Source organism: Grus americana, chromosome 7, assembly GCF_028858705.1.
Source record: "Grus americana isolate bGruAme1 chromosome 7, bGruAme1.mat, whole genome shotgun sequence".
In the NCBI taxonomy this organism is placed as follows: domain Eukaryota; kingdom Metazoa; phylum Chordata; class Aves; order Gruiformes; family Gruidae; genus Grus; species Grus americana.
Window position 1 is genome coordinate 31,929,551 of NC_072858.1, and position 22,278 is coordinate 31,951,828.

General features: G+C 39.9%; 1 protein-coding gene across 4 annotated transcripts in view; it reads left to right on the plus strand.

Annotated features, from left to right (window-relative positions):
* Positions 1-22,278, plus strand: part of GRID1 (glutamate ionotropic receptor delta type subunit 1) — a 533,775-nt gene that overhangs the window by 210,260 nt on the left and 301,237 nt on the right. For 3 of the 4 annotated variants that reach the window (XM_054832728.1, XM_054832731.1, XM_054832729.1), the window contains exon 3: positions 9,607-9,891. The exons of the other annotated variant lie outside the window; for it this stretch is intronic. In XM_054832728.1, coding sequence (XP_054688703.1) covers positions 9,607-9,891 — 285 coding nt within the window. The remainder of the gene's footprint in view (positions 1-9,606; positions 9,892-22,278) is intronic. 4 annotated transcript variants of the gene reach the window in all.

Here is a 22,278-nt window from a genome sequence, read left to right on the forward strand (position 1 = left end):
GTGCTCACTATAGGTCCTATAAAATAAGTGTTTTGTAGCCTTCATACCAAAACTAGGTGATCTGTCTGTGTGCGTACAAGCCAACAATGATGGTTTATTGAAAATGCTGAACCAAGGGGGTAATAGAGGAACCAAGGCACAGTGACTTATTTAGAGGTAAAGGACAGTTCTGGTAATGTCGGGGAGCTCTGGCAGTTTATACATGCTGAGAATTGGCCCACAAGATATCAGGGTTGAAAGCGAGTTAAGATCTAAATACTGCTTCTCCTGTGCAGCCAGTGTGAAGGAGCAGTAAGGAGGCACCCCGTTAGTGCTCTGAGCAGTGACACAAAGGAGGTGGAACCAGTTTCTGACCCCAGAAGAGGTAAACAGGCAGTGGGGGGCAAAGCAGCACGAGGGAGGCGATATCGCCACTGTGCTCCTGCTCTGCGAGTAAGGGTTAGTGTGTTTCTGGAGGATAAAACCTAGGAAAAATACATATTAAAAAGACCTATTCTTTTTTTTTTTCTTCCCCTATTCCTTCTCCTTGTTCAGCTTAGGCTGCTGATTGCTGGAAAAACAATAAAAAAGCAGCCCAAGAATGGGAGAAGGATCTTGAATAACACTTTTCTGAAATTTTTTTGGTAATCATTTCAAAATCTCATGCTTTCCTCAGCTTTTGCGGTGGTTTTAGATGCTGCTTTATCAGAGATATTCTGATATACTGTTTACACGTACACTTAAACCTGCACACTTATATCTGTATGTACTGGTTTTCTCGAATTTTTTCCTCATAATTGATGGCCTACTGAAATAATCATCATTATCTTAGAAAATGTAAGCAATGATGCATATCTAATTTTTGGATCACGAAGTGCTTTGAGCTGGCCTGCTGAGAATTTTACCTAAATTAGAAAGTAAAGTGTCCAGCTATAGGAATTTACCTATACAATTTATGATAATTTTTTTCTAAAAGAAAAAAAGAAAATGTTTATCAACAGACTTGACAGTCTTATTTCAGTTGCTAAGATTCAGTTGCTAAGAAAAAATACCTAAGATTCCCTTATCTTGTGTTTTCTAAGAAAAAAAAGAGATAATGAAGGATGGAGAAAGAATTGAGAACCAGGCTAAATAGTTATTATTCATTTTTTTTCAAAATATTATCTAGTGTAATGGTTTTGGTTGGTAGTTATTAGGAGACTAAGTAGCAAAAAAAACCTCACGGAGGGCTTGCAATGACAATCCCACTGCTGGAAAATACTATATTTCCTCCATAGTTGCCCAAAAAGGGAAAATCTGAGCATGCCACAGGTCAGCAATGAACTTTTCTAATTTTCATGGAGCTAGTGGTAGTCTGTGCCTCACTGGCAGTATCTCATCCATGCATAGATGCTACAGGTTAGCTTTGGAGCTGTAAATCTGTAAATCCAATAACTTATTAAGGATCTTACATCATATGTATTTACACAAGAGAAAATATCAGCATCTTGTCCAGAGATGCTGTGGCATTTTGAGGGGGGGGGGGGGGGGGGTGTCAGATTTTGAAGCTCTTCCTGAGCTTGCAAGCTGGCAGGAGAAGGTACGCTTGGCTTCTTGGAACTGGAGAGAGCCCTGCACTGATTTATTGTGAATTCTTCCTCATGAGGGTTTCATGGCTTCAGAAAAAGGCCACGTAAAGGGAGGTTAATTTGAAGTAAGACTCTAGAAAATGGGGAGGCATGCATTAGAGTTTGCTTTGCCTTTGTTTTGGGTACATGCTTCCTTTGTTTTAAGTTTATATCATGTTTCTGTGAAGTCCAGCAAGAATATTACCGATCTGACAAACTTCCAGGCATGTTCTGTCCTCTTTGGGTCTCAGACTTTGTTTGTTTATTGTTGCAAGACAGTCTGCAGTATTCACCAGTGGTTGCATTTGTATTTCAAATGCTGGGCTAGTCACAGAGGTTCTCCAAGGCCCTTCTCACAATGCATTATTATCCATGGGGAATACTTTCATGATTTTAAATTCTTATCTCTGGTGGAATACTTTGGCATCACATTTGGGCTCTGAGTGCTAGCAAGTGGGAGAAGACAGTTGCTATCAGGAGCTACGGTGAGGCTATGTCAGACTCTCCTGTGGCTTCCAAAACAATCACATCGAGGACTGTGGGACCTCAGAATGCCTGTATCCTGGTCCCAGATACGGAAGAGCTGTTTACACGACAGGGAGGAGATATTGTTCTCAAACATATCAAAAAATACACACATCTAAATTGGGGTAGTTAGGGGTTTTGGTTGGTTTCATTTTTGCATCAAACCACAGTGGACTAATTGTGAATTTGCTTTCTTGTCTTAAGATGTGTTTTGTTTTTATGAAGGTTTGTGTAATGGAGTAAGAAATATTCATCTTCACTACATATAAGGTGATACAGCAATGAAAGTGCTACATAAAATATTTTTGCTGTCTATGTTTGTTATCTTTTCTCTCTATTAACAGTTACTCTGTGACAAGTAACTATAGCTTTATGTAGGGTTTTCATAATAAAAATAACAAATTCTTAGTTATTTGAAGAAACATAGTGTAAGTACAGAACATAAAGGTAAGTAAAAGCCTACAGAAACAAAACAAAGAATAATACATTTATTACTGGGTATCCAAAGGAAGGACAACCGCACAGCATGACATTAGGTGCTAATGATGCAAATTCATATTGAATTGCCTTTCTCAGTTAATGAAAGAAGCTGAAGAGTAAGCAAACACATCATAAAATGTAAAGTAAGGAAAAAAATATTCTCCAGGAAACCCCATTTAGCGAAGCATCAAGTTGAGTGCTTAGATGACTAATTTGGTGTCCTCAATTTACCAATAGTAGGAGTGAATCTTTCTATAGATCAATATTTTTAACAGAAGCATTTCAGTGATATTAATAACATTATTCCATAATTTTGTCTGCCTGATGGACTGTTTTTGCATGAAAGCATTTAAATTTTAAAGATCTTTTGAGGTCTAAAGAGAATTAAAATGTAGATAGATAATAGTCTTTTGCCATTTTTCTGTGTGACTGAATTAGCTGTGGGTTTGTGCCCCTGACTTCGTAGAAGTTTCTCATGCACTACAGCAAAAACATTTGGATATTGTTTAGATATGTGTGAAAATGCTCACTTCTTTAGTTTGTGTTATTTTGGTTTTAGCTGAAGAAATTGTATCATCATCCTCTTGATTTTGAAATACTATTTGGAGATCTGCAGTCTTTTTCCTTGTATCCTCATCCTTTCTATTTCATCTTGGTGCTGCAGACAACCCTCCCAGAAGGACTTGTTCCATTTAAGTTAAGAATACCTCTATACCTTCATGAAGACCTTATATCTTGATTAAAGATAGAGTTTTTCAGCTTTCTGAACTGATAGTTTTTTATCTCCGAACTCTTTGCTATTCTAGTATTTCACCCAAAACTTTTGTTATTTGTATCTGTTTATATATAAAATTGGCTAATGAACCAAATTGCAGATTAAATTTGGTACACATGAATAATACAATAGCTAGTTTATTGTGTCTTTATTTGTATATAGCACAATATTCTGCATCTACTTGCTAGGCCAGTCGGTAGATTTGCCAACTATGCACTCTCAATTAAAAAAATTACTGGCCTTGATAATTTCATGGAATATTAGGATTTAGGTTCTGAAACTAGATATTTTTTTTTTCCCAGAATTTGCTGGGGAAAAAAATGATTTTTTTTTTCCTGTACTTGTTTTCAAATGTAAACAATGTGAAAAAATAGTTTTCTGCCAGATTGACTGAGACAATAGTACTAAGGCAAGCATGAAGTTTCTCATCTCAGCAGGATGGTAGCTTTGAAACCTTATTACAAACACTTAAGTGCCAACTTTGTTAATCATTTCATTGCAGAGTACTGCACCAGAAATATCAACTGCATGCAGTGTGGTTGGATTTCCATTCTCTTGCCAGATCTAAAGTTCTCTTCCTTCATTTGAAGATCTTTCTCAGCAAAAAGGCAGCAACCTCTCAATTTTCAAACAGTGAAATTTTTTAAAACGCAAGTTATTTGTGATTAGGATGATTCTCCATTTGCAGTGCAGTAAAGAGCTCCTCAGGGTTACTCAAACTGAAAAAGAAGAAAAAAGCTCAAGTGAAAAAGAAAAAACAACTCAGAGGGGATTTATCAAATATGATCAGATGGTGTCCAAAGTGGGTAGGACCAGCTACAGTGATACACAGAAGTGAGAGACAGAAAGGCATTGAAGTTTGAAGAGGCAGTGCGAATGCCAGTAGGTGGATATATTGTTAGATCTGAAATTACAGTGGCAGCTGGTCTATTGATAATTGTGGAAACAAAGGAACAAGTTTCTACCCTTTTCTGAATAATAGGAAACCACTGAAAGGGAGACTGAAAGATGGTCGTATTGTCATGTTGCCAGGAGCAAGATAACAGTTTCTCTTGGAGAATTGTGATTCCCTGCAGTTTGGAGAGAGAGGGATTTAATTACAGAGAGCTCTGAGCTAAAGCTCTTAATGCAAATATCCCTGTGAAGATGGTGCCAAATCAGGACTTTGCCATCTGCACCTGTCTTCAGAAATAGGATGGCAATACACGAGGCAATGGTAGAAGAGCAAGACCTTAAACGTAATTGTAGCAAAGTAGAATTCTTGCATCATCTAATGTGCCATGAGGCGTGCCACTGATTAAAAAGGTCATATGGATAAGGTGCAGTCTGAAAAAATAATAGCTGCTCTTCCAGGCTTAAGTGTGGTCTTAATGGGATATGACTGGAGTTAGAGATGCGAGTCACAGAATGAGAGAAAAGTTTAGTATGTACTGCTATGGTGTTAGAGTCAAGTTAGACAAATGGATGGTAGAAGATGCCCAAAATGTATTAACCTGTGCTAATTCTGCCACTGTTATGACAGAGGTAACATGGAGAAGCTAAATGAGAAAAAAAACAAGACAAAAGATGGAGAAGAGAGCAGACAGTGTCTTGTGAAACTCTGTAATAAAAATAACAGTTCAAGATGTAAAATGTCAAGCAGATGTGGAAAGGGGAGTTTCTGAAAACAGACTTCAAAAGAATAGGTTAGGAGAGATACTTCACTGAAACAACTAAAATTTGGATTATTCAATAATTTGGGAAACTTCAATGAAATCCAAGTATAAGCTTGAGAGCTGGTCTGTTGGAGGCCAGTGTTAATGAACAACTACCATGACATAATTTAATCTGATCATATAGATGAATGCGGATTTATTCTTTAGGTATAGTGATGTTCATGTTTTCATCATGTTAACATGCACATTTAGAATCATAGAATGATTGGGATGGTTGGAAGGGACCTTAAAGACCATCTAGTTCCAACCCCCCTGCTGCGGGCAGGGACACCCTCCACTAGACCAGGTTGCCCAAAGCCCCATCCAACCTGGCCTTGAATGCTTCTGGGGATGGGGCATCCACAACTGCTCTGGGCAACCTGTTCCAGTGCCTCAACACCCTCACAGTGAAGAGTTTCTTCCTAACATCTCATCTAAATCGACCCTCCTTCAGCTTAAGGCCATTACCCCTCGTCCTGTCACTCCATGCCCTTGTAAACAGTCCCTCTTCAGCTTTTCTGTAGGCCCCTTCAGGCACTGGAAGGCCGCTGTAAGTTGTCCCCAGAGCCTTCTCTTCTCCAGGCTGAACAACCCCAACTCTCTCAGCCTGTCCTCATAGGAGAGGTGCTCCAGCCCTCTGACCATCATTGTAGCCCTCCTCTGGACTCACTCCAGCAGGTCCATGTCTGTCTTGTATTGGGGACCCAAGAGCTGGATGCAGTACTCCAGGTGGGGTCTCAGGAGAGTGGAGTCAAGGGGGAGAGTCACCTCCCTCGACCTGCTGGTCAATTTGATGCAGCCAGGACAGGGTTGGCTTTCTGGCTGCGCACATTACTGGCTCATGTTGTGCCTCTCATCAACCAACACCCCCAAGTCCTCTCAGGGCTGCTCTCAATTTCTTACTGTATGGTTTGTAGGATGTCGGCATCCTCTTAACATGCAGCCTGATGGTGATGGAGGCATTCACTACAGTAAACTAATAACTATTGCTATTCATATAACAGTGAAATCTGGAGGCAGGATTGCTAGAACATTGTGTCTTTTTATCTGTTGAACAAAAACTTTAAAAGCATTATTTCTTGAAACTTATCTACATAAATATATGTATAGGATAAATAAATATGAAAGTGTCTTAGTTATAACAATATGAAATTGTTACAACTATAGTAATTGACGATCACTAAAGATCTCAGGGTGTTTTGATTCCCCTTTCCCTTATTAGTTAGTAGGTTGATATGAACCAAGGCACTTCAACTCTCTGTCTTTCAGCTTTGAGGAAATAAAGATGGAGTTTATGAAATTCATGTGCAAAAATTGCAGGTTCTTTTGAGTGCTTATGAAGCTGCAACTGGCATAGAGAATTAATGGTTTACTTAGTCACGTGGTCAGGGAAGCTCGATTGTGGCTGAAAATCCATAGCTAGTACAAAGTGAAATGGAAAATTACAAAACTTTGTGACACAAGAGAAGATGTGTATGCAAGAAAGTACAGGCATGTGGGGAGAAATCCGAAAAAAATTGTCACCAGGGCTTTCCTCTGGGATTGTATAATCCCTGAACATTCTCTTGCTAAATAATTTTGAGATTTCTAAAGAGTTAATGAGATTTTTAATGAATTGGAGTCTGTTATGTAGTTGTTCCCCATTGTGTTACTCATGTAGAAAGTAATACTTTTCTTTATGTGCCGAAAGCTTATTCTCACCCTTTGGTGTAGTAAGTGTGGAGAGCTTGAACTTCTTGGAATCCATTGTATTTTTATACAGTGAAAGTCTTCTATTAGAAATATGACACATTCTGTTTCACATTCTGTAATTTGACTGAAGAAAGCAATTCAGAAAATATGAAACCTTTTTTTCCTTAGTCATTCTGTTTTTTTTTATTGCCTGCTGTAGTATCTCAAAACAGAGAGGCAAGAGGAGATAACACTCATTGTGTAGCATATGCTTTCAGGCAGAACATAATCAATTGACAAACTATCAGAATGTAGAAGCGTATTGACTGATTCTTCGTTTTAACCCATTGACACAAACTACAAAACACTGGGAAAATGCCTCAACCAAAGCAGTCTCTGCTGAGATATTTCAGCTGTGTTTGGTGGGCTGTGCTGGGAGATAAGGGGGCCATTTGCTGTGGTCTGTCATATCTCCAGTCTTTTTGCTCCTAATAAGTGAGTAGCTTTTGATTAGTGTCAACCACTGAATTAAGTTATCTCTTGTTATACAACTGGTGATCAGCTCTATATTCCACAAATTAACTCACTCTCTGAATGCTGTCTCCCGTCAGAAAAGGCTTTGGTTTTTTTCTCTCCTCCTGTCTGCTTTGCAGGTAACTTGTTCCCTCTACAGACCCGTGAGGCTTGCTTCTCTCACCCTCAGCGACGGCAGAGCTCGCTGGTTGCTGATCTCTGCAGGGGTTTATAGCTCAGCTCTGCTGTACTCTCCCTCTGTTCCCACTTCTCTGTTCCCTCCCCTGCTGTGACTAAATAAATTACCTGTATGACATGTTCAGTTTTCTCTGGCAACAAGCCTGGGAAATCAAATCTGTTCCCAAACCTGGGTCTCCCATTTGGCAAATGTAATGCCTCCCCGCTGTTAAATCAGGTCAGCTCTCAGGAAAAACAAAGAACAATTTCATATAACTATAATCAACACAGAGTAAATTTAGATAATGCAACTGACATATGTTTATTGTAAAGACCATCAAGGAAATAATTTAAAAAGCACTTCATCTTTCTCTGTTGCATTAGGATACGTGTTGAATGTTCTGTGCATAGAGAAGATCAAACATTTTCTGTCTGTTATCCCATATCAAAGTGAAATATATTTATTTTCTCTCTGGTCTAAGAAGATATTTGATAAAATGGTTCACTGGTTGCATTAGAAACAGTTTTGTGTATTTAATTACTGTGGCTTCATGTAATTAATATTAATTTATAATTAACTGATAATTACTATTAATGATTCATAACCTGTACAGTCCCTTTGACTTTTTGGCCTCTGAAAGTGGAGATAAAAGTGTTTAGAGGAGGAAAAATAAATCCTTTTAATACATCGTGTTCAACTTTCTACCTTTCCGCCCACTCCCTTTCTGCCAGAGACCAGAGGCGGCGGGTCAGCAACGGGGAGGCGGTCTGTCTCTCCTGCGTTGCCAGACCCGACGCGTGCCGAGCCTGCTCCTTCGTGGCCGAGGCGGTCACCTTGTAGGGGGAAGAAGCACTGGCGCGGGCAGCCTCCCCGCTCCAGCTGGAAGCTAAATTTCCTGCTCAGTTGCTCTGCAGGTCCCAGAGGAGCTGCAAATTATGCCCCAGAGGCTCTTTCATTTATCCACTGTTAGCAAGCTTACGCAGGCTGCAGTTGGACTGTGGAGCGCCTCAGGTCCCCTCCTGACTGGCTTTATTATGGTGGGTCTCTGCCGCAGGGAAGCATTGTGGCTGGTTTCCTTTGGGCAGGCTGGCCTTGTGCAGGCGGTTGCTCAGGGACTGAAATGGCTACTGAAACCCTGAGCTCCCCCTTCTCTGCCTCCTCAGAGGCGTGGGGAGTGCCAAGTGCCCTGGGGGACCCTCAGGGCCGGTGCAGCGCTCACCTGTGAGCGCTTGCTGTGCTGAGCTCCCAGGGGCCAACTCTTGTTCAAGAGTTAGTGAAAATGGGCATCAACAACTGCCTTACAGTCTTAAACAGTCTTACCACCACTGACTGCACAGCTGCTGAGTTATAGCCAGGGCCCTTGGCTGGAAACATTTTCCAAGCCCAGGTGAATATCAGGCTGCCTTACCTGGAGGAGTCCTGAGAGGCGTGAGCCGTGCGAGAGGCCGCCAGGTGTCCTGAGCGGCAGCGCCAGGCTGCACGGGGCTCTGCCAGGGCTGCCCAGCCGTCATGGCCTGTGCTTCAAACTCACCTAACGCCTCATTCTCAAAAGCAGATGGGCTCAAGTGTGTATGCTGTGTTTTTAAATGGTATGTGTTTTCCAGATCATTTTTAAGACCGCTACGTTGTTATTAATTGTTTAGTCATTCATGAGTTGCCTTTGTTCTAACAAGGGCCTTTGTTTCTTCATTGCTCTGAGACACACAGTGAATGTTTTTTCACTGTTTAAAAGTCCTTCAAAACTCTGTTGTATAAGACAAATCCTTGAAACTGAAATTGCTCTTTATTTTCTGAAGTCTTCATCCAATGTGCACAGCAAAGATTAAGGGGTGAAAGCAGTGAAGCGAGTTTTAAAAAACGGGAGTTAAGTTCCTGCTTCCACCAGGAATGACCTGAAGCAAGGGCCACAATCTCTGTCCTCATCAGCTCCTGTTTGAAGAAATGACGGTAGTAGTGTTATCTGTCCTCAACTGTGTCTTATCAGTACAGTTTGCAGATCCTGCCTCTACTGTAAAGGTACAGGACCTGTCTCTGAAAGGCTTCAGCTGATACTGTAATAGAAATCATTTCAGCTCTGTGTTAATGGCAAGTGTAAAGCCTGTCTTGTTCCCCTCTTAGTGTCTAGGTTGGCCAAAGGAATTGTTGAGCTTGTTCTAACCCTGCTTTATTTCTTGTCTTCTCCAGCCTGTGACCTGATGACCCTGGGGATCTTAGCCTTGGTGACGTCCACCGGTTGTGCCTCGGCCAATGCCCTGCAGTCCCTGACGGATGCCATGCACATCCCACACCTTTTTGTACAGCGCAACACGGGAGGCTCCCCGCGCACGGCCTGCCACCTGAACCCCAGCCTGGAGGAGGAGGAGTACACACTGGCTGCCCGGCCGCCGGTCCGCCTCAACGACGTTATGCTGAAACTGGTCACCGAGCTGCGGTGGCAGAAATTCATAGTATTCTATGACAGTGATTACGGTAAGTAAAGCAGAGAATTTCAGACGCTATGAAATAGATATATTTTCCTTTCCATTTCTCAGATAAAAAGGGAGAGGTGGAACATAACTTGCTGGGTTCTTCATTGACAAAGGGGAAAGTGTTTCAAGTGGACGCAGGTCTTCGGTTTGAAGGAAAGGTTACTGTGAAAACTAGTTCTCAGACAAGCAGCAAAGTTGCTTAGCAACACCTACCAAGACAGCTGAAGTTTGAATCATCTCACGCTTTTTCAGTAAAATATTAATAAGTGTTGACATTGATTGGCAGGGGTCACGTAGCTGTGCAAGGAAGTTCAGCGTGGCCTCTACCCGTTCCCAGAAAACACTTTCTTTCAAAGCTGAGTACTGTTCTCTTTAAAAATTAATTTTCACAATAACTATTATCATTTCTCTTTTCACATGTTTCCTCACACTGTTCTCCATTTGGACTAAATTTCACAATGATATACTTGCTGGCATTAAACCAAAAGGTAGAGTTAGCATTTTCACTACATCTGATGCATCTCCTTCAGCAAAATTTTTACTTTGGGCTGAAACTTGAGGAAAAGGAGTCTCTGCCCAAGAAAATTTAGTACCTTGTGGTTGGTGTAAAGAAGCAATGAAAAAAAAAAATCTCTCATTGTGCCAAGCTCTTGGAGTGAAAGGGAACTGTATGCATAATTTTTTTTTATCCTCTCCCACCCCCCCCATTTGATAGGAACACAGTTCCATATGTTTAACTCGTGGTATTTTCAGCACTCTCATCTTAGGATATAGGATCTGTAATAAGGAAAATAAATTTTCTACTGTATGCTTTAATACCCTGCAAACGCTTTTGATTTAAAATGTGATGCATATGCTTTTGGTGTGGTGACTTACTATGAACTGAATACAAAGAAGGGAAACTAAGGTTAAATTGCAGTTGGAATAATAATCTTATATGTATCTGTGCATATAGTTTAGATTTTATACGTAGGCTTCCACAATTGCGAAATAAATCTTTATTTGTATTCTTTCTTTATAATGACAGATTTTCAATGGTGAATCAGAGAGAAATAATATCTTTGATTTTTCAAGTTGGGCTACTCCTGGTTTAAAAAAACAAAACAAAAAGACTATGCAGAGGGTCTGAGCTTGAATGATGTTCCGAAAGTCTTGGGTGCAGCTTTCTGTTCTCAGTTGTTAGAGATGTCACTTGAAGTTTCTTCAACAGGCAGATTGAAGATGAGGGTGATTTTAAGTGGGAAATCAACTGAGGCTGTAACATCCTTTTAATTATATAGAATGATTTTAAATATGAGAAGATACTTGCAGAGTTAACCTGTAGTCTCAAAAATCTGGCCACCCAGCAAATAAACTGCCATGCAATCACTGTCCAACGTAATGCTTGACCAGTGAATGCTCTGAAAGCAAAAACCACAATGTATGTGGTAGGTGGTGTTTTGCTGGCCTTCTTTTAGTGATGAGGAAGTTGCTGTGTAGCACAGGATTGGGCTTAATAAATTAAAATTATTCTGTTATTTCCAAGAATGAAAAAAAAAATTCTTAGAAGGATGTCTTACAGACATCTTTTTACAGTTACTGTTGTTTCTGTCCTGCTGATTTGTAGATTTAACCTTCCAAAGCTGCTTGAGGTTTAGGATCTTTCAACCCCTGGGAATCCTGGCCCTGGCAACACCCCAGATGCTCTGTGTACAAACTGCCGTCACCCATTTTCCCGAACTAGGGTATCACTTATTCCAGTAGTATATCTGTGTTTCTTTGCCCCTTTCTGCAAAGGGTTAACATCTCAGTACCAAATCCTGAAACCCTTAATTCACATACTCTGTAAATTCAGTTATGATCAAACTTATCTTTTCCATTTATCACAGACTGACCTTCAGTCTGTACCAGTAAGACAGACGCTAAAAGGGGATGGAAAATTGCCACAGGCATTCTGCCCTTCCAGCGGAGAGCATCGCGTACCGTAGCTGCTCATGCACTGTTTCCTCTCCTCTTCCTCTCGGATGCGATGACCATCTTATACTAATTCCACTAGAAGAATTTTTTTCACAATAATTTGGTGGGAGGAGTTTCCAGAAAGAAGCCAGCTGACCCTTGCCAGCTCTGGGCAGGCATCGGTGAATAGGGGATAAATATCCTCGTTCCCAGGATATTGCACGCTGAGCTCAAGACCAGCAGCCTGGCTCCCAGGGCATGCCCGTTGCCCTCATTAGTTAGCTGCAGCAGAGCTGTGCTTGCACATCTCCAGCAGCACTTCCTCGCTCAATGTGCGGGTGACTGCTGGCCATGAGGAGGGAGGTCACTTGAAGAACACATGTTTATGATTACAGAAATTTTTCCAGCATTGGGCTTTTGTGGTTTAGTGTAATAAATGGTCCTTCTCTATCTGCTCTCTGGAAGTTATACTATTCCCTCGAGTGATGTTTTAATTTGTCCATCTGCTGATCTCTAAAAACCAGCCAATCCCTTGGTATCCTCCTTGTGGAAACTGTCAGGTTTTCTAAAGAGAAAATGATGTTGCATAATTTAAAGAAGTCCTATGTTTATAGAAATGCTGTGCTATACCGGAGCTGAAAATTATTTACCTTGTGAATTATTTGTCCCTTATCAGACATATATTTTGGACTATAATTTCTGCACTGACTAACTTAAGGAAAAGTAACTTGGCAATTAGACGTAGAGAGTCACTGAACAGCCTAATGAGCCCCTTAGTATTGTTGTGCTTACAATAAAATATGCCTTGTTTTACACTGAAACTACAGATAGAAATCTGTATGCACAACTGCAGTGAAAGAATATGGTCCTTTCAGGTAGAACGCCTTAAATTCTGTAAAAAGAAATGGAGAGTTTTCACAGGAAGGATGCGGAAGTGCTAAAGAAAAAGATTGCTACATACAAATGGTGGAAGCAGGGTACACACTGTGGCATTCCACCTAACCTGAAACCAGCTTTCAGATTTTGTCACTTGTGGTGAAGAAATGGATAATAGCAAGAAATGGGTCATGGCTTGGTTCTGGAGAAGTGACCTTTCAAAGACCTCAGACTTGATATTTGCAGCATTCAAACTTTTCTCAAAGATATAGTGTTCTCCTACTGAGCAGTACCAATGGGGGGAAGGTCAGTTGATGCATATCCTTACAGTTCTCTTGTATTTGTGTAAGAAAAAGATAAGGGTTCATACAGATACTGCATCTCCATGACTCAGCCCTTGTTTTCCCATTTCTCTCGTTTATGGTTTGTGCATAATTTCAGAAGATGTATAGGAATCTACTCCCCATTGATCACAATGGGAGCTTTCTGCTGATGAGACTGCTGCCAGATACGAAAATGATTGCTAGGCACTATAGCAATTCAAGTAAGTCATAGCTAAGATAAGACAAGTCTCCTCTCTTGCTGATGTCTTATAGAGCTGTTGGAGCTCAAGACCAGAATGAGACAGTCTGAGCCCTCCCTCCGTCCCTGCTATTCTTTGCCATGTCATCCTGAGAAGGCTTTCCAGCTGCTGTATACTTCCCTTTCCCATCTGTGAAATGGAAAGAAAATCCTTCCTCACAGTGTGGCTGGTGTTTTAAATGTCTTTAGAAATTCTTTAGGCAATAGAATTAAGCGGCACTTTCAGGAATAAGGCAATTCCAGTAAGACCTCCAGGGACCAGGGTTATATTAAATGCATTATTTTACTTTAAAAGTCTTTATGAAAATCTCATGCTAAATAAAAGGATTTGACATTAATTTTCTGGGGAAAAAATGAATTGACCTTAAGTTTGTCAATGGCTGTCAGATGGTGCTCTATGGAATTAGATCTACCCACCTGTTAAAGAGCCTGCAACAGAAGTCAGATCTGGTGTCATCCTAAAAATATTCAGCTGCACTGATTTTTTTGAATTGTTCTTTCCTTTACAGGAGTGTCTTTTGTGCCTCTGCATACATTGCATCAGTGTGTAAAGGCCTGCTGGGAAATTCAATGTTTTATTTTGCTGACCTCCTGGATGTAGAAGCATCAGTAATCAAATTTTCTGACACACAAATTGGTAGCGTGGCAAGTTTCATGAAGAATCTTACCCGGCTCTAAAAGGACTTGGGGTTAAAAGCAGTGGGTGCTGCCCACAGTCAGATAAGGTTGGGTAATACACAGTTGAAAGTGTGCTTCTGGGGCGAGCAAATAAACAGCTGTATGGTTAGAGGAAGAATTTGAGAAGGATTTTGGAAGCTGGATGTGAAAATGAAAACAATGAGGAATACCAAGTCATGTTTCTGAAGAGAAATATGAGTAATAGTTATGTTTTCACTAGATTAATCTTACTGTTGAAAAACACTTTTTCTCTGTGGTTATACCAAGTCTCTCTGCTTTCCTACATATGTGCGCACATACCCATATTACAAAATGTAAGACAAAACAGATTTTTTTTATGACTATTTTGTCAGTGAAGATGGTATTAGACCTGAGAAAGGGGGCCGTAATATTTTATTCTTAATGCTTGGTGTGAATAAGTGAGTGTTGTCTGGTTAAGGAAAGTGTAGTACAAAAGTTTAACAGAAGAAATTTTTTGAAGAATTTTGGGCCTTTCAAATCTATCTATGGATATTTTTTCCTTACAGAAGAAAACCCAAAACAAATCCAAATGCACAGTTTATTGATTTATAAATTATTTTCAAGTTTAATTTTTTTAAAATGTTTCATTTTCATTATGATCGTTGATGCCATGTTAATTTTGAATGCTTCCTGATGAATCTTGCTATGTAGAAAGAATTTGGTTTTAAATCTGATGAGTTTCACGTGAAGTTTTGTTTCCTACAGCAATTACATGGCAGTTCCCTTTCCGAGTCCTACCCGTCGAGGGCCTCACACTTGATTGGAAGTTACAGGAATTATGCTGTCAACGGTTTTACAGCTAACTATTGATCCTGGAATGGTCTCTCCTTTGTAAAGATGTTAGAAATTCTTTACTGTCAGAGTGGTGAGGCACTGGCACAGGTTGCCCAGAGAGGTTGTGGATGCCCCATCCCTGGAAGTGTTCAAGGCCAGGTTGGATGGGGCTTTGGGCAATGTGGTCTAGTGGAGGGTGTCCCTGCCCGCAGCAGGGGGGTTGGAACTAGATGGGCTTTAAGGTCCCTTCCAGCCCAAACCATTCTATGATCCCTTTGCACAGACTACTTCTCTTACAATTACCTAATTTGCAAAGGAATATGGTAATGACAATTGAGAAATGCACATTTTACACAATCCATGCATAACCCTGCAAATCAGTTGTGATGTGAAGCATTGGCTGTCACAACAAAAGCAAAGTAGAACGTTTGCACATAAGCTACTTTTGTATTACCTGCTTTTCTTTGTCTTTAGGATTTCTTTTATTCTTGTTGGTACAATGTAAGTTATCTTCTGCTTTCTGCATCATTATCTCAGCTGTCAGACAACCACTTCTGCATCACTAGGGCTGCCATATTTCTCTACAGGCTTTTCCAGTGAGCATGCCTTGTTTAATGCAAATACAGGGAATCTGGTGCTTGAGAAGTGTTGAACCAACTGCACATGTGTAGGTATGTGCCTGTTCAGCAAATCTGACAGTATCAGAAAGTGTTACGCTTTTCTGCATGTGCTATGTGGTTGACTTTGCATGTGTTATTAAAAATACCTGAGATGTTCAGCTGGTTGGAGCATCCCAGCTGGGACTGTTGCAGAGAAGTTTGAATTGGGATTGCTGTGTTTGAATAGTAAAATATATAGAATTTAAGTGGCCAGCCACAGAGAAACATAACTTCTTTCTGGTCATCAATCTGCAACCACCATGACTTAGGGAGGGAATCCTTGGACATGTCTGTCATTGGTGCTGCTGTATAAGATGATAAAGGGAGGAACAGACTGCGCCTAAGCACCGTTTGGTCCAACAAGGAATAGAATCCGCTGGGCATTTATTCTACACAAATTCTGCACCACCTAGTTATTCATGCATAAGCAGGCATACTGGATGTCTAGAGTCCAGAAAAATATAAAAACTTAAATTTCTCCCTGGAAAAAATAAAGGCTTTCCTGTGAAAAGTGTGTGTGTGTTGTAACATAATGTATAACCATCGCTGCTACTGTGGAGAATGCCAGGAAAAAAAAGAATTCAGCCAAGTTCTCCAAGTCCCATGGGGAGTTTGTGATGCCATGGGGTAGAGGGAAAAAAAAATCGACCTTTTAACTTTTACATTGAATTTGATCTGGAAGCTATTGAATAAATGGCATTGTGCATTCCTATATTTATCCTTGAATCACTTTTCTGACTGTAGCAGCACTTAAAGTAATTGGCCTACTTAAATTAGGCACAGATTTTTGTCATTTTTTTGATAGTATTTTTTATTTAGTGATGCATCACAGTATATAACACTAAATGTAATTAAAGAAAGTCAATTTCACTTCAAATTATTACTTATAAATTAATTTTAGTACTTTGATTTTTAAGGTACATAAGTAAGTGCGCTAACAGCAGAAGTAAGACTTCCCCTTCTCTAGCCACCCCATAATTCCTAGCAGGGTATGGGAGTAGTGGGCAGAGGTTGTTTCCCATAAAAGCTGTTCACTAAATACTTTTAGGGAAATGCCTGATATGATATACAAACAATTTAAAAGTTATGGTAAAGCCTTTATTTTGAACGAGTGCTATCATAGCCTACTTGGAAGTCCAGTGGTAGTAGAAACCAGTCAGAGATCTTTGGACAAAGAATTTGGGCAGTTTCAGGCAACTTGTCTTACTCCTAAATTCAAGGCAAGTTAAGGAAATAATTTCAAAGAGTTTGAAAATGTTTTGCAAAGAGAGGATGCGTGTTCTTTTGAAAAATTAAAAATGCTGTGGAGTGCCACTTTGAAAACAGAAGGCTTGCACTCTTCAAAATAGTTGTTTTTAAAATAGTTTTTTTGAAAGATCTCAGAAGTCTATTTCGGGACGGGGGGGAGCCTATGAAAAAATTAAATGAAAGGCTTTATTAGAAGCAGTTTTCCACCAGTTTTTCAGCTCAGCTGTCTGGTCAAAAGCGGTTATTAATCTAGTCCTGAAGGCACTCATTGTGCATTCTTCACTGTCTCTTTTTCAACTCATTGTAACACTTTAGTGAACAGTCTCCAGGCTCAACTTTGCAGAAACTAGTGGCTATTGGTGACTCTGGTTTTTTCCCCCTTTATATTCTGAAACAGAGAAATGTTTCATAATACAGCCCACACTGTCTAAAGAAAGTGCGAAGTTCAGCAGACTGGAACTGGAGGGTGCAAATTAATTCGTTTTGAACAGAGAGGTCTTTGAAAATTGTAGATGTCATCTGCAGAAGGTCTTAAGTTCTTGGACTTTCTTTCCCTGACTGATGGTAGTTTGACTCTCTTGACTTTTCAAGCCATGGCATAAGGCTAAACTGTTTGTTCAGGCGTGTGAGGAGTTCAGATAAGGAGAAATGTAAGGATAATTTGGTGTACTTGAGCAGGGAATCTGAGGAACTAATTCTAGAAGGGAATCTCTTTAGCTCACGTCTGTTAGAGAGTGAATGTTTATACATCCATTTAGAAATTGTTCGGTAAATGCATAGCTGGAAATTGAACAGCAGAAGGATAGAGATCTGTCCTGGAGGATGTATGCAGGGCTTCAGGCAGTAGCACTATCCTTCTGAGAAAATATATGCACATCTCCTAATATGCAAATGAGCTTTGGTGAATAAGTTCCCAGTCTCTGTTGTCTTTCATGGAAAGTAGCAGGTGAGAGGGAGGGAATACGTGTGTGTGTGTATATATATACAAACACACATATATTTATGTATGGATTTCAAGGAAAGCATTATAGGAGCGTGTGTATATTTACATACACGTGTATATGTTTGTGTGTAAATGTATACATGAGTTAATGTATGGAAGCAAGGAAATGTATTTCCTCTGCTTCCTTCCTGCCACTGCCCAGTCTCTCCTAGTAATTTTTCTGATGCCACTCTGAGGAGGACTTCTTTGGCTTCCTTCCTGGACGGAAACGGTTTCTTTTTTGTTTTACCCAGCGAAGAGTTGGTGTGGCTTCCCATCACTACTCTGTCTTCCTTATTGAGACAAAAAATTCATTCGTTCTCACACCTTTTTTTTTTTTATTTAGATACTGCATTTTATTTATTCTTCCTATGACTAGTCTTTTTTGTGGGTTTGCTGGCTTTTTCAGTGTGCTTTCCATAGGCTGGGGCTAGTGGTTTGGCCAGGACTATTCCTTTTATCTGCTGACTGATGATAAACTGTGAAAGAATGTACTCTGTGAAGGATTCTTTTTTGTTTCTTCCTTGCTTGTAAAGCATAGTAACTGAGTACATTAGAGAAGAGATAACATTATTAGTCATTGTCTTCATAGAAGGGATTAATCTTGAGGACCACAATGACTGTGAAACTCCTGAAATCTTTTTAGAGAAGTATGGGAGGGAATGTAATTTTTAGAGCCCTGAGGGTCAAAATGATTTTCTACATATTGTGTAGCTATCAACAAATATGTGCTATTACCACTACTGCACGGCATTCCTCTGCTTGTGATATATTCATATATTTGTAAAGTGCATTTCTGTGTATATAATGCAGCAAAAATATTACACAGAGCCAGCCTTTTGTTCAACATCCAGGAACTGGAAAGATCTGATCCGTGCAATCCAAGATTGCATTTAAATGTAAAGCCACGTTTTTTCTTTTTTTTTTTTCCCCCCTGAAAAGACAAGTTAAGACTGTTAATAGTCTGTACTGCAGTGATCTTTGTAGAATATGAAATAAGTATCATTCATACTGTGAATTAAAACAAACACAGGGTCCATTCTCCTAGCCCTCAGGGAAATGAAAGATAATCTTTTATTTTGTAACAGCAAGTAGGAAAGCAAGATACTTTTCCTTAGCTGGAAAAAAGGGGTCAATGATCAAGAAGGGTAAGCAAAGCTTCCTTATTTTCAGGCGGAGGTGAGTGCAAACAAAGATAAGCTACGTAGTCTGGCTAGGAGGTTATTAAATCAGGAAATGGTAGAAAATGAAGAAATGTGAATTCCTGTCAGTGAAACACACTTGGGATTCGTACTGTACAAGTTTCTGTCTCAATGCTCCCTCTCTGCAGGAAGCAGTCGATGTGAAACTGTGGAGACTCCTTCAACCAAGCAGATCTCAAAGCACTCTGAGTTGTTTGGGCTTAGAGTAGAACCCCAAGTTGTACGCTCAGTCAATACTGGAGTCATCCATGTTATTCACTACCTTGATGACTTTGCATTAAACTGTCCATTTAGTGAGGTTTTTTATCATAGCACCTGAGCAATTTACAGTTTAGTGCAACATCCTACAAGATAAGGTAGTTGTGCTTGTTCCATTGCATAAAAATTGCGGAGCCATAGGAAGCGTTGGACCACTAGGCTATTTGTGTGACTATAAACTAGGCATCTTACCTTGATTTCAGTAAGGTTCTGAAACTTGTTTTTAATGTCTAGCTGGCTGTCCACAGCTACACAAGGTTCCCTTCCTGGCCAGAGGCATGCAAACGTGGCAGAGTTTGATTCTTCCTTGAATTGTGCTGTGCAGGACTCTTGTGCCTTCTGCATTTATGTCCTGCTGTATTTAATGTTTAGATCTGTTGCTTTGGGAATTATTTTAAGACTTCAATCATTTTAGAAGCAAGTGCATCATTAGACTGTGAAGAATTAAATAAAAAGCAGGGGAAAAAAGGCTTTACAATTTGGATTATTTGGAGTCAGAGCCCATTAAGAATGTAATCTGATGTCTGAGTTCCATTGGAGAGTGATTTAATATTCATCGTGTTGTTATGGCATTTGTTTAAATGGAAATAATGCATTATTTTTTTGTGTACAAATTGAGTAAATAGGATTAGTTTCATTACTGGGAACATTGAGTCCTACAGAGATCCTTTTAATACTGGATACTTCGTTTTCGTATCTCTGGCTTTAGTAATCAAGACCCAAATAGGCTGTTTCTAACAAACATATGGGAGGCTCATGGAGGGCTTCAAGAAAGAGGAAATTTGAATGGGGATATCCCTCACAACAATTTCATTGATGATTCCCTGAGATGGGAGAGCTCTGAATGGGAACAGCTACTGTAGCACTATTTGGAGGCAGTAGTTCAGTTCATCATTGGAAGGCCTTGCAGGGTCAGGAGCTATTGATGGTCCCCGTTTCCCAGCAGCCTATCTCATCGATCAGTAAGAGTCGAACAGTTGGCTGGATAAATCTTCAGCTGTCGCATAGCAGACTTGGAAGGGAACTCAGGATAGTAATTCTGCTCTGGTATATGTTATGGCTGGCTTGAATTTCATTTCCAATGTGATCGTGATTTCCTCTGGTCTGCCTCTAGCCACCATTTGCTTATATCATCGGCAAAATATCTTCATGGCAAAGCACCCATGCGGAGTGAGGAAAATAGAGAAACTATGCCATGGAAGAATGGTTGTTATTTTTATACCAAAAGACCCAGAAATATTCAGTCCCCGAAATACAAAATGCCTTCCTTGCATTACGGACCATAACCCAAAGATCTCATTTGTCTCTAACACAACTCCTCAGTGATTTTGAAAGTAATTTTGCTTTGGGACACTGATATTAATATTTGACATTGTCATTAACAGGAATTAAGATATATCTTGTCTTCCAAAAGTCATATTATAACATCAAGGTAACTTTATTAGGAAAGGAATAATCCATTGATGAGAACCAACACTTCTCTGTAATCACCTTTATCCTTCAAATGAAAGGATCTTTACAGGAAGGAACTGTCTGTCTTCCATTTATTTTTTTGTAAGTGGGAATATGAATCCCCCCTGCTGTGAAAGAATAATTAAAGGTCAAATTCTGGCATTGTATTCATAAGTCAGCGCAGCCTGAGCACCAACACCTAGCTGGATACCCCACCAGGCACTTGTGGTGTAATAGAAATCCTGTTGGCTGAAGGAACAGCAGTGTGCTTTAATTTTGAGTGGAGATCTTCCCTGTTGCTCTGCATTAAGGATGCTGTGTTATGATTGCCTTGTATGGAAGCGTATTTAAGCTCATCAAATTTTATTTAAAAAAAAAAAAAAATAGTGTGGACTGCAGAGATTTGACTCCAAATGACAGTTCTGGTGCCCAAGGTGCATTCTCTCTCCCTTTAGCAAGCAATATTTAGTTATATACTCCCTCTGCTGCACCAAGTAGTATCTGTGGGAGTCTTTGTGGTGGTTTATATCTTTTCTTCTCTCCCATCTTGTGTAGCCACATAAGTCTGGAGAAGCTGTAATTAAGTGAAACAATATATTATGGTATTAAAGAGGAATAAGAGTGGCCTTGCAGTGGGAAGGGTGGGAGGCAGAGGGACACTTTAAAAGTTGGATTATTGGCCAATTAGTGGGAATGACTGAGTACTGATGACAGACGTATTTAAGTTTTTTTCTTTCCTTCAAATCCAACTTGCGCTGTTGGAAAGGAACAAAATTACAAAATGTGATAACAGAAGGGGTTGCAACCCCAGAGACAAGTGAGTTTCAGATACAGAACCCTCCCAGCACCCACAAGCTGGCCGCAGGGAGATGTTACATTGCTGTAATGGCAGTAAGGTAGTGACACTAGGTGACAGAAGTGGGGGTTTTTGGTGGAATCTCAGACCGTCCTCTTCCCTCCCGAGCTCATAGCGGTTCTCCTTTCGGCACCGCTCTCCCTTTCTTCAGCACTTGTGTACTTCCTGTACATCTCTGCATGCAGAACAGAAGCAGACTCTCTATTTGTAGGCTTTTCCGTAGTATCCTGCAATACTCTTTCTCTTTGGATTACTATAATTTAACCAGTTTGCTTTGGATCTGGTTTAGTAACTCCTGCTGTGCAACAGTAACAGACAGAAAATTAGCTAATTAGCAATAATCGAAATCTTGAATGGTTTTGATTTTACCAGAGAACAATAAGACGTTTAGGGCCTCTTCAGACAGTTGCATCAGAAAATCATTTGATGGTTTATAACATCATGCGATTTGAAAAAAATCTTATTAGACTTAAGTGGTAAGAATAAAAACTGTAAAATTAGCAGAGATTTATCTGCTTCCCTTTATGGGCTTAGCTCGTGTAGTGGTGGTGGCAGAAGGGCTTAATTTCACCAACTTAGCAGCTTCAGTGCAGTACGTTTAAAAAAATGCAGTGTAAAAATTAACTAAAAGCTTCATTTTTGGGGGGGGGAAGAGAAGGAATTTTGTTTTGTAGACTGAGATCTATTTTCTTGTTTAAGGTAAAGAATCTGGATTGGGTTGGTTTAAATAATAAAGTATAAAGATGAAAACTTTATTACCTTCTTTTTCAATGAAAGGGCATGTACATAACTCTCTAATTATGCAAGAACTGATGTACCAGTGTAACTTTAAATGAGTGAATAATACCCTTGAAATCCAGATATA